The sequence below is a fragment of the Podarcis cretensis genome (assembly GCF_951804945.1).
Source record: "Podarcis cretensis genome assembly, chromosome: 5".
Classification (NCBI taxonomy): Eukaryota; Metazoa; Chordata; class Lepidosauria; order Squamata; family Lacertidae; genus Podarcis; species Podarcis cretensis.
This window is the reverse complement of record NC_137174.1, coordinates 62,300,352-62,313,748: the sequence shown is the minus strand read 5'-3', so window position 1 is coordinate 62,313,748 and position 13,397 is coordinate 62,300,352. Positions and strand designations below refer to the sequence as shown.

Sequence of the window (13,397 nt, the reverse complement as noted above, 5' to 3'; positions counted from 1 at the left end):
TATGAAATTATCCTTAAATATACATATTCATGCAATTTTATCTAATACATATTTTACAAGCAATTTTGCCTAATTCAATGTGTTTTTGTATTTTATTATGCTCATTTTACCTTAATAAATGCATTTTTGTGCACATTTATTGGCTGGGGAACTGCACTGTGAAATTAAGAGAGGTGCAAATTTCAAAAGATGGTTGCGTTTCGGTTTGCAAATTGTTTCAGGAAGTACAAATAAAGTAAGTTTGCTTTTAAGTATGAACCGAACCAAATTTCTCCCCTATTCCTTTTTGCCCTGGGCCCTGGATCTCCTGCCCCCCCCCCATTTTCAACCACACACACCCTGCAAACAGGGTGGCTGGACATGTTACAAAGCACAGTGCCAGTGAAACCCGACATCTGCCATTTTGATTATTGCAGAGGCAACTCTGTGTCATGGGTCTATGCCCCAGGTCTTTTAAGTACCTAGCAAAGCCCCTGCCACAGGGCCCATTTCCAAGTTTGCAGAATAGAAAGGATTCTGGTTTTGCACCTGCCCCACCCCCCCTTGGCCTGCTCTGTGAGCCCATGGCCTGCTTTGGAAAAGCCATTCATACACGTTCCCCTCTGTTCCTTCTTACCTATTGCAGGGTTGTAACACTGCAGGGTTAATGCATTGTATTTGACAGCACAAGAGCCAATGAGGTACAACTTCCCAAGACACCCGGCGATGGTGAAGTTGCTGACGTACTTCAAGGCAGGGCTCACAAAGCACCAGCTGTCATTATAAGGATCATAACATTCCACCTCCACAACGTCTACCGCGGTGCCTACAGACAATGTGAGAAGTGGGGGGGAAAGGAGGTTTGAGCACAGTCAAGGCCTACAGGTATTTGCACTGAGCAACACTAGTGCTAAAATAACCCACGAGTCTAATATGTAGGGTCTGGGTTGTGTCTCCAACTAAATCATAGTCACAGTACACCAATGAAATCGATTGACAGAAGAAGAAGAAGAAGAAGAAGAAGAAGAAGAAGAAGAAGAAGAAGAAGAGTTTGGATTTGATATCCCGCTTTATCACTACCCAAAGGAGTCTCAAAGCGGCTAACATTCTCCTTTCCCTTCCTCCACCACAACAAACACTCTGTGAGGTGAGTGAGGCTGAGAGACTTCAAAGAAGTGTGACTGGCCCAAGGTCACCCAGCAGCTGCATGTGGAGGAGCAGGGAAGTGAACCCGGTTCACCAGATTACAAGTCTACTTCTCTTAACCACTACACCACACTAGCTCTTAAGAATCCAAGTCCTCTGAATATAAGTGAATTAGACACAACCTTCTGTATGAAATTCAGTCCTACAAAGGCAGGTTCTTCTGCTCAAGCTGTAGTATAGGGACTTGGAATGGCCAGAGGGCACGTTATGATATTGTCTACACTAAACCGGCCTCATCCTTGTTAGTGCCTGTTGTTCCCATGCACGTAAAGCAACAGTCCCCTACGTTAAAGATCTCATTCCCTACCACCAATGGCATAGATCTCTCCGTTGAGGACAGCACTGGCATGGTTGGTTCGTGGCTTCAGCATTGGTGCAATGGGCTTCCAGGCACCATCCTTGAGGCAGAAGCACCAGGACTGAGTTGTTGACCATGTGTCATTCCGTGATCCTCTGGAGCCACCTGAAAACAGAAATAGCAATCATACTCACACAGAGTCCTAGTACCCACTTTTGTACCAGTTTAAAGCACTTCAATATTACGGCTTAATAGTTTATTACGGCTTAACACTCTCATGATATTTTTGCTAGGAGTTCTGGTTCTCTTGAAAATCTTGTGGAATTAGTGAGCAAAATATGACTCAAAATGGTGGATTGTGGTTCAGTTTACATTTTATTAGATAACTATGCAATCTGGCTGCCCTGATTTAAATTATCTGTTTTAGACCAGAACACACCCCAAACAACCAAATCCATCCTCCCAAGATCTCAGCAGAATGTCTTAGTATGGGAACACACCAAAAAGGTTCAAAGGCTTAGTAACAACATAGACTTGGAGAGAGCACTATCCTTACCTGTGACATAAACATCATTATTTAGAGCAATCACAGAAAACCCCCATTTATTGTAGTCTGGAAAATCAGGCAGAGCATTCCATCTTTCTGAAATAATAGAACCAAATATGTAAGTGGCCCTCAAAGTGTTATAACCAGGTAACCAGTATAACCAGTAAACACTCTTAATTTTTCTGAGACTCTTTACTGCTCTCAGGTGAAGAGACTTTGCCCCCTATGGGTTCCATCACTCTACAGTACTACCCTAAATCAAGACCATGGCCCATGACAGTGATATGATTAGACCAAATGCACTTCTTTTCCATGGAACTTTTCCATATTGAAACAGTCCTATTCAAACCTACGTGTGTTTGAAGGTAATTATCTATGGTCATTATCTGCTTCATTGTTCACAGTGTTATCAGAATACATTCCGATTGCATCATATTGCGTAGATAATGCCAACGATGAGAAAGGTCCTCTTCTCCAAATTAGTTTTTCTACCCAATGCACTGCATTTGCAGGCCTGCCCAACAGCTTCCAATGTCAACATTGGCCTGAGATGAATGCAGCTGCTCAGCAGTCACCAACGCCAAAAGAGCACAGAGCATTACATCATACTGAAAGCCTTGTTTGTCAGTGCCTGCATTATTCTAGGTCGAAGTCCAAGGCATGGTTGCTTCTGGCCTCAACAGTGTTTCTGCTACAGAAAGTGGGTTTGGATAATGTTAGGTGTTTTGAGATGGCAAGTCTAAATGTTAAATGTTTATATACCTATATTTTTCAAACTTTTTCACTTAACAGCAAATAGATAAAGGCAAATCTAAGAACGGGATAATCAGCAAATAAATAAATAACAATAAAAGGGTGGAACCACTCTGTGGAGGAAGGGTGAGAGGTTTTATTGTTGATTCCAGAGGAATTCCGTAAAGGAAAAGAAAGCAAAAGGAGCAAATGAAGTTAAACTTCCAGCCCATTGTAGTTTTTTTTGGCGGGGGGCTGTGATAGAAAGACAACTGCACGTGTAATATTCTACCAAACTGCTCGCTAAGAGCTAAAACAACCTGACTGGTGTACCCAAAATCAATGAGATAACTGGCAGGACCTCTGGATTTTGTTGCAATACCGGTTCCATCACCCCTGACCATTGGTTGTGCTTGCTGGGGTTGATGGGAGCTGTAGTATACTAGGCCCTCTGTATTCATATTCTGGTTATTCTGCAATAATTGGTTCTCTGTCTTGTTTCTGAGGGATTCAGGTCTCATCTTTTCCACCCACCCACCACCAAGGGTCTGGAAACATGCATTTCCCCAAAACACTACAGAGTGGCACCATCAAGCATGATCTACCCTGTAAAGGCCAACTCATAAAGATGATAGCAACAGGTACCAAGGTGAAGACTTTATTTCCCCTACCTCTAAACGCTACACCCGTTCAGTTGTTGCCATCCCTTGCAGTGCCTAGCACCGTGAGCCTAGTTGCTCCCTGACGCAAAGATGCTCTGAGCTGGAGTGTGCAGTTCTGGCATTGTTTGGGGACAGGTACTTACTAGTCTTGGTGTTATAAAAGGCAAAATTCCTGGAGATTAGTGGTTGCTGTTCATCTTCTTCATTCTCTTCCAGAGCTCTGCCTCCCACCACCACTAGAACCTCCTCAAGCTTTTGTGGCAGGGCCTTCAGTCTCTGCTGGACAAATGGCTTGTTCTCCAACTGAGACAAGGAAAAAAAACCCCAATGATTCTGGAAGCCCAACACCTCTCCCCTTTCTCCAACACTTTATACAATGACCTTGTATGATGTAATTCAGTAAAGCAAAATTCCCAAATAAAACTCTGGGATACTTCACTGCAAATGCTAGACCATGGCAGGGACTTCTAGCTGCTTTCCTCACAGATGGTTGTTGCCACTTCCCACTGTTTTTTAGACTAATTTGGATGCACTGATTTAGGAACACTTGGACCATACTTTAAACCTTCTTAAAATATAAGCGCTAGAACAAAGTGTGTTTCTCTGGAATTGTGATCACTTTAAATTCAGGCTTTGGGGCACATATTCCCTCGTTAATTCAGATAGGCTCATCTAAATAAACTATCCTTTTTGGTAATTATCCAATTATAACTGTCTTTGGGAAAGACATAACCATAATCCACGTACACCAAGAAGTCAGTCATTGCTCCTCACAGTGACATCTCTAGGAAAACTGCATGCACACACACCCTTGCTCCTCCTGAGTCAATGGACTTAGTGATGGATGGGCAGGCGGGGAGAGAAGAAAGAGGGGAACTAGTGGGGAAAGGTCAGGAACTCTTCCACTGCCAATCAAAGGTGACAGTTCATAGGCTAATTAAGAAATGAAAACTTATCTCAAACAAGAAGTTGGCATACCAAGATGAACAGATTCTAGGCACTGCAGTTAAGGACACCTATAGCTATTGGATCACAGCATCCCTTTTCTAGCTTTGGGGCTGAAACTGGAGCTTAATCAGGGTACTGTGGTGCCTCCAAGAACTGACCGTGCTACGATGCCTAGTGATGATGGTCTTGCAAGCCTCCGATTCTTGAATCAGTGGTTCTGATGACAAGAGGTTCTGCAGGTACTGATCTGGCAATGAAACCAGATGCACTAGATCAAGGAGTTCTGGAAGGTGCATGGCTCTCACAGACTTTTCATACTTCACCCACCTCAGCACAGCCTCAACTAGACTCTGCTCTTCTTGTACTTGGAGCAAGTTGTTGGACAGGTAGATAACCAGCCTCTCTTTGGAGAGCTGCAGGAACTCCTCTTGTTGAGACACAAGTTCAAAATTCTCCTGCAGAAATGACCAGGCCTTGGATGACACTTCTGGGCAACCATGCAGCTCCCCAAATTCACAAATGCCCAAACAGTTGGTCGCATCCATCTGCTGCCTCAGGTACCGACTGCAGACTTTCCGGAGGACGGGGAAGTGGAGTTGGTTGGATGTCCGAATTAAGGCTTCCACATTCCCTTGGTTGATGGTCACCTTCCCTGTGTAAGCAAAGTCAATCAAGGTCTCCATAATGGCTGGATCCACCTCTTTGATCTCTACACGAGCTGAAATGCTTTCCAAGAAGTCACCAGCAAACATGGCATTGAAATAGTGGCTGCAGAGGGCCAGGATACTGCGGTGGCAGGGGAATTCTTGTCCCTCAACTATCAAGGTGACATCTGAGAGTTTTGGATTGGAGCGAAGGGTCTGAAGTCCTTCCAGAATAGACTGGGGGTGGGATGGAAGGCAAAAATCGAAGTCATCGATGTTCCTCACCATGCTGGTGCTCCACTCCTGTCGTGGGAAATGGCCTTAGATGACTTCAATGGAACAGAAACTTTTCCTAGTGCTAATCAGAAAGCAAAGAAGAAGCAAATAAGTTTTGTGCTTCAAATGGGAAATATTTTTCATCAACCATGACTTGAAGTGAAATCTCCATAGTGACATTTTTAGATCAATGGAACTCCTTGAAAGGAAGTGCAAACTGTTGTGACCTGGTATGTCCAAATAATAACACTAGGCATATAACCCCATCAGTGGCGTAGCGTGGGGGGTGCAGGGGGGGCCGGCTGCACCGGGCGCAACATCTGGGGGTTAGGGTTAGGGGGCGCAAATCCACGGGTTAGGGGGCGCAAATCCATGGTTTAGGGGGCGCAAATTACTTGCCTTGCCCCGGGTGCTGACAACCCACGCTACGCCACTGAACCCCGTACCCCCAAACAACTGAATATGACAGTGCCATATGTGTGTGTCCTGATCGAAGTATCTACAAGGAACTTGCAGGGATAACAAAGGAAAAATCTATACTGATGTCCCCCACCCCTGAAAGCTTTCAGACTCTCAAAAGTACTTCTGTCCATTTTCCTTGCATAGAACGAGGAATGAGCTACAGACCTTATCCAAATCTCTCTGTTCTGAAACTCCACTTTCTTAAATGGTGTACTCAAAAACAGATAAAGCTGCATCTTGCTTCATGAAGCATTCTGAGTAATTGAAAGCTTGCCACATTTTTGTGACTTTTTTGTTCTTCCCAATAAAGGTACTTACCGACCAATACAGCTACCTTTGTTTCTGTAAATTAGTTTGCATAATTTATCCTGCTTTTTCTAGTTATGAGGAAGGAAGGCCACCAAAAGCCCCTCCAGGAGCCCACTATGGCATCTAAGGCTTTACCAGCCTTGCCCAAGCACTTTCATTCCCATCTTCATTGTGATGGTGGGCTGTTGTGTTAATGAAAACTAAAGTTACCAGAAGGCTGCTGAATTCTGTTTCTAGGAAACTGCCTTATACCATGGGGCCTATCTAGCTCAGTACTGTGTACACGGGCTGGCAGCAATTCTCCAGGGTTCCTGATTTCCCAGCCCTACCTGGACATGCCAGGCATTGAACCTGGGGCATTTTGTACACAAAGCAATTGCTCTGCTATCGAGCTTCCTTCCCCTATGACCCTAATAACAAATTCGGTGCTTTTCTGAGCTTCCACAGAAACATGACACACACAGTCCCATATATGATGTGTGGAGACAAAACAGTATCGTAAGCAGTCTTACTCCAGTTGTCATTCTTAATAAAGGAACAGTTTGTAGTTCATAAGCAATGAAATTTGGTGGGGGAAATTTGTTCCTGCCTTCCCAATCTACTCTACCAGATCCTCAGTGCTGACCTAGAAAGTAATTGAATAACGGACTTATGCCATATTAAGTAGCAAAACACTACCGATAATAAAATCCCCAGTAATAATATTAGTGGTTATATTCTCATTTTAGTTAGTGGTTATATTGACCCCCTTTCCTTCCCGATATCCAGGAAACTTGCCTCTCAGTAGCTTGCTGTTCAGCAGTGCTGCATTGATAAGAACTTCTTGGTATTTGATCTCTGCAAAAGTTTGATACTTAGCTTCCTAGCAGATAATAGCTTATAACTGTGGCAGCTCCTCGTGCCTCATGTTAATGGCCTGTACACTATTTTTGACTTGACAGCTCCACCTTCCCAAATCCAGTTTGCTTGTTCCCTCTCATCTCATGTTGTCCTATTCAGCCCTGCCAGAAATCAAAACCGTCTGGCCTCCGGTTCTTACCTTGTTAACTTCTTTTACATCCAGCCAGACATTCGGAGCTCGAATAATGCTTGGAGAATGGCTTGCCTTGACCCTGGGAGGAGGCAGTTACCCTGAGTTGGTTTGGGTGGTGTGTTTTTTTAAGGCCGTTGTAGGCTGGAGGCAACCAATGCTTGCTTCTCTGTATGTATATATATATTTAGACTGAGGCTTAAAGCCAGAGAGGGCTGGGAAGTGTGTTGACAGTTATTCTCTCCAGGCCACCTGCTCTTAAAGCAACACACCAACGAAGAGATAAGAAGACGAGGGCATTGGAAGGAAAGCATGTCATGTGCCCATTGGAAGCAGATATGAAGCTGCTCAAGAGATTGTGCGCTTACATCTTTTTTCACATAGGCACACTGTGGGGATAATGCAGAATCAATCTGCAATGAGTTTTTATTTTCGGAATGAAATCAGTTTCTCAAGAAGTGCATTTCAGGGGCAAAAAGTATGCAACAGATCTACATTGTGTGTTGATTCCACAGAAAAAGCAAGTACTCGGTCTCCATTGATTCTAAAATAAAACGTCATGGGGACGCAGCCATTGTCAGTGAAGAGGAAGTGGGTGGAAAAAAGGAGCTTGTTCTGGAGGGACCAGAAAGGACCAGCAGGGACATTTTCATTACTTGTGCCCCTGTAGCCAGGTGGGCAGCAGGGATGGAATGACTCAGCAAATTAGGATTAAGCCAGGATACTGGATTTAGGTGTAACAGCAAACCACCGTTAAAAGGAGCTAAACCAACTTAAAACCATGGCCTCAGACAACCATAGTTAGTTGTTGGGGGCAGGCTGAGACAGATACGCGTTAGCTAATCAGATGGAGGGGGGGCTGGGGGCAATCTTTTTATCTCTGAGGCCAGCAGCAGCAGTGGGTAAGAGCTGCATGCCCCCAGGGCCAATTGGGGCAGGGGGGACACTGGGCCTGGGCCTCATGTTCAAAGGGACCTCAGATTTAGACACTTGCTGGGGTTCTTTTGGCATCTGGTAAGTTTCACAACTTGTTTTTGTGTGCATTGGATCAAAATGTGACACGCTGCCTCACTTAAAGCTGCAAATTAAAGCAAACAGGAGATTCAGTTTTGCAAAAGATATAATTCTTTTGTTAGCGGATACATAGTCATAGTTAAGAGTTAAGAATGTCAAAAGAAAAGAAAAAAATATATTGGTTTAGATGGCACAAGGTTGGGTTACAAACATGCCCTTTCAAAATGTATGATTATATAAACCACTCACTCTTTTTCGTGCCTTATGTTGTTTTTGTTTGTTGTCACGTGTTGCTGTCTTCATCGCCGCCGTTGCTGCTGCTAGTGGCATCAAAATCTGGAAGTGATTTGGGCCTCCCTGGACCCCTGAAAGGGCCTGCATTCCAGTAAGAGAGGCCAGAGCCAGTGTGGGGTGAAGCCATTCACACATTCACACACACCTGTTTGGCAGGCTGGGAGAAATGCAAAAGCACATGAAAATGTGTGATGGTTCTGACCAATGCACTATAGATGTGTGCTTTTTTGAACTAATAGTCTAAAGTGCAAAATTCAGGAGGAGGGGAGGGGTAGCTTATGAGCCATGGACTGCCAGAAATAAGATTCAACACATGCCCTGTTATTTAATTAGAAACTGTACAAAAGGATAGCAATGTAAAGAAAGGTACCTCACCCCACATTTATTCAGTGATGATGATTCAAGCACTCACTCTCATTCTGTAAACCTTTCTGCCAATCACAATGTTGGTTGCTAAATATAGTCCAGTGAGCTTATTCTAGAGCTTGCAGTGGGTTGCCTATGTAGTGCCCTGCTGCTTTCCCAATAATGTCCACAAATAAACCAGGGCAACAGTCACAGAGGGTAGCATTTCCACATACAGTAAAGAGTGAGCTACTTTTACTGTCCCACATCACGCCATAAATTAAGGGTCTGACTGTGGCAATGGGAAGGCAAAAGGAAATGTATGGAGGTTCCGTGGTGACTCAGCCTGACTGATGCTTCGTGCACCCAAGATCTCTTCTATTTGCCCATTCCCAGCGCACTGGATCAGTCTCTTCCTTGTACATCTTAGCAACTGTTACTGCAGTGATAAGCACAGAAATTTTGTTCCCTACATTTCATAATTTTAAATTTTAAATTGTACATTTTTAAACCATTTCTAGTGTTGTATTTTAAATTGTTCTAACCTGCCCTGGGGCCTTAAGAGTGAAGGGCAGGCAATACCTCATCACCATCATTATTAAATGTATACTATGAGTGGTTTCATGCAGTCCTTAAACAAGCCCATTATATTTCCTTCTGTAAGAAACGGACACTAGTTTTGTTTTTCTAGACAGAGATTCTTAAGTAAAAAAAAAAAAACCTGCATTATTTCTGATCTTTTTTTAAGAACACACACAACCTAGTGATTTCTCTAAGTAATAATTTGATGGAAGTACCTTTTGTTTCTACTGAGAGAAATGTTTTTATTAAACGCGCAATCTAATTTAAAATAGAAAATGTATGTACAGTTACAAAATGAAATTATTTATACTTGGACATCCATTCAGGTGTTTTAAGTCCATGAAGCCTAGTAAGCAAGTAGCAGAACATGAGACCTGTGCATTTCAGGTTCAGCAGTAAATGATTAATTGCAGTGGATGCCAAAGAGACTCAAATACATGCCAAAAGTGGATAACAACAGTTGATATCTCTGGTGAGTCCTCTGAAGATATGAAAAGAGAAACAGTGAAAGAAACAGTCTTGGGGGCCTTCCCAGGTTGGATCATTTTGCTGATACACTGTTTGTAACTTATAAATATAGATATAATGGAAATGTCTGGAAAACTCATTATCTCTTTTTGAACTCTTACAAAGACACACTGAATACAAACTAAGCAATCCCAAGGTGAATATTTCATGGCAGAGAACCCATCACTTCCTAAGCCCTGTCAGCAATGCTCTGGTGGGAGGAAAGCTTTTCACTCTTTTTTCTTTCAGTTCTCCTTCTGTTTATTTATTTTTAAAACTTGCATTGACATCAGAGTGGGCATAGTCTTTTTGCACTTTTCAGGGTGCTTGTGTCAAGGGAAGCCATATGTAATGAAGCACTGACATCTCTTGTTCCTTTTTTTAAAGGGAAGAAGCAACGAAGAAGAAGTGAAGGCTTGACCCTTCATCTGTATCACTTGTCGTTTACCCCTTTGCAAATTAATCTTGCAGGCATTTGTAGCCATTTGCAAAATGAACAATCAATGTCTGTCTATTCCATGTCATAGTGCTGACAGGCCACTCTGTGCACTCTGAATCTTATAGACACCTATTCACAAATAAAGACTGTTAATGTAAAGATCCTCATCCCTCTAAGCTAAAGATCTCTGCTTCTTTTTCTTTCCAGAAAGCAAAACTCCTGTTTATATACCTGCAGATCTCATCATTGCTAAAGGTGTCTAGTTCAAAGCATTTTCCGGGGGCAGAGTCTCCCTCCTCCAGAGAGATGTTTGGGACCCTTGTTTTGGGTACTGGTTTCAGATTTGTTTCCACTGGTGATGTTTTGATTTCCAAGTTCACAGCTGGGTCCTTGTTATTACCAAAAAATTGTTTCTTAATATCCTCAAAACTGTCTTTCCAGCTTCTTTTGCCTGCAGCAATCTCATCAATCACTGCTTTGTGGAAGGCCCGCACTGTTTCCCACTGATGCCCACTCAAGTGGTCAAAAACTTCAAAGCAAAGGAGATGCCTAGCCTTACGTTCTTCTGGAGAGAGGGCCAGCTCTAGGATGTGGAAATAGCCGAGCATAAACAGGTCAAGCGTTAAGCTATTGTAGTCAATAGGCTCACCATTGACATATGGCAGGAATTGTTCTGGAGAGTAGATTGCATGCCGGTGATTGAGGCGCCTGATCTGTCGAGATGGTACAAGGGAGATGATGTCTTTCCAGTGACTAATCAGATTCTTGATAGTGTATCTCTGTTGAACTAAATGGCCAAGCTTGTTCATTTCCATCAAGGGCTTCTGCATTGGAGGCTGCTGTTTCTTGAGCTCTGCCATCACGTCTACTAGTCCCATTTTTCCAGGCAGCTGGGTGTCAAGAGTCCTCCTGGCCATGAGTTTCAAGGAAGGCGTATAGGCAGATTTCTTCCAGTGACTGAGAAAAAGAAGCACAATGCGCTCTTTTCGGAGGTTGCTAGACTCTGCTGTTGAGACGCAAGAACCAGTCACAGAGGAGGCTCCCTCACAGCTGACGCCAGAATCACTGGCATTCTCCATGTCTCCAAACTCATGTTCCTCACAAACCAATTGCTTCTTGTTTTTACAGGGACCTAGAAACATTTGAGGGGATGACTCCTTGGCTGTCCCTTGTTCCCAGGGCATGGCATTCAACCCTCGCTGCTCAAAAGCTTTGTCTTGTCTCCAAAGATCCTGCTTTTCAAAATTGCCCCTCAGATTCCTGACAGAGACGCCACACTCCAGGATTTCTCTCTTGACAGTGCCACCTGAAATACACTTGGTCTTGCTTGACTTATGGGAATCCCTTAGAGCTGGCTTCTCATTAGCTGCTTTTTTCATGCCATTGACATTGGTGAGCAGCATGGACATGCTTTTTACCAGTCCAGACACATGACTGCACCAGGCAGGCAGCCCCTGGCTGCCATCCTCGGAGCCCTGTTGCAGAAACTGACGGTTGACTGTGATATTGACGACGGGAGCAGGGAGAACAGTCTGCAGCTCCTCTGTCAGGCGTCCTAGCTGACTCTCATACTCCTGGCATTTCTTCTTCATCTGCAGTTTCTCAATCTGCTTCTCTAAGTACAGCAGGTCATCTTCAGTGAGCAATTCCCCAAAAGGGCCCAGGATGGCATTGTAAGACTGAGAATATTGCCAGTCATCCATCTCCAGTGTGCAACTTTCCTTGTTCTAGATGGGTGGGGGCAGCAGGGAAGAAAGAAAGAAAGTCTGCCATCAGTTAAATTCAAAATTCAGGCCCCTTTCCCCAGCCTGCCAAAAATGAAGAGTCAGATGAGCACATCACAGATTCATAGAAATATAGGGCTGGAACAGATCCTTAAGTCCTGGCCTCAGTCAGAACAAAGAATTTCATCTTATCACAGAACTATTTACCATCAGCTACACTTATACCTTGGATATACAACTGTAAAGTAAGCCACCTGCCTGAGTGATTGAATATAGATGTACTTACTACTTACTTTCTTACTTACTTACTTACTAATGTGACCTGCCTTTTGTCTATCATGGAATCCAAGGCAACGTATTTATTTATTTTAGTTATTCATTGCATAAAATTTAAATACTGCTTGACTATTCAAAAAAACCCCACCACAGAGTGGTTTACAAAAACTATATTATTATTATTATTATTATTATTATTATTATTATTATTAAAGAAATAAAGCAATAAAAATATGTGTAAAAGCAGTTAAAAACAGCTATTTAAAATATTCAAAAAATAAATAAATTCAGTGATAAAAACAGATTAAAATACATATCAGCATTCTACATATCTGTGTAGGCTTGTTTAAACAGCAGGCACCAAAAAGAGTACAGTGAAGGTGTATACCTGATGTCAATATTACCGTATTTTTCGCTCTATAACACGCACCTGACCATAACACGCACATCGTTTTTAGAGGAGGAAAACAAGGGAAAAAACATTCTGAATGAAACAGTGGATGTATCATTTTTGTGCTTCATGCTGTGGCCACAGACATGTGATCTGATGGTGAATTTGGGGTGACCCAATGCAAAAATCCTGAGAATCCCTGTGGATCCATGCTTTGTAACCACGTTTTTGCACCATTGCAGCCCCAGGCAACAGTGGGTGCGTGATTTTTGGGGGGCAGGCTGTAGCCATGGACATGCTATGTGCTCTGATGGTGAATTTGGGCTGACCCAATGCAAAGATCCTGAGGATCCATGTGGATCCATGTTTTGTAACCATGTTTTTGCACCATTGCAGCCCCAGGCAACAGTGGGTGCGTGATTTTGGGGGGGGGGGCAGGCTGTAGCCATGGACATGCTATGTGATCTGATGGTGAATTTGGGCTGACCCAATGCAAAGATCCTGAGGATCCATGTAGATCCATGCTTTTTAACCACGTTTTTGCACCATTGCAGCCCCAGGCAACAGTGGGTGCGTGATTTTGGGGGGGGGCAGGCTGTAGCCATGGACATGCTATGTGATCTGATGGTGAATTTGGGCTGACCCAATGCAAAGATCCTTAGGATCCATGTGGATCCATGCTTTTTAGCCACATTTTTGCACCATTGCAGCCCCAGGCAACAGTGGGTGCGT

General features: G+C 43.4%; 1 protein-coding gene across 1 annotated transcript in view; it reads right to left on the bottom strand.

Moving 5' to 3' along the window:
• Positions 1–13,397, bottom strand: part of LOC307217463 (espin-like protein) — a 39,408-nt gene that overhangs the window by 5,739 nt on the left and 20,272 nt on the right. Inside the window, exons 9-14 of the mRNA XM_079978631.1 lie at positions 10,441–12,001; positions 4,531–5,336; positions 3,568–3,727; positions 2,040–2,126; positions 1,493–1,648; positions 617–805 (exon numbers count right to left, since the gene is read on the bottom strand). Coding sequence (XP_079834757.1) covers positions 617–805; positions 1,493–1,648; positions 2,040–2,126; positions 3,568–3,727; positions 4,531–5,336; positions 10,441–12,001 — 2,959 coding nt within the window. The remainder of the gene's footprint in view (positions 1–616; positions 806–1,492; positions 1,649–2,039; positions 2,127–3,567; positions 3,728–4,530; positions 5,337–10,440; positions 12,002–13,397) is intronic.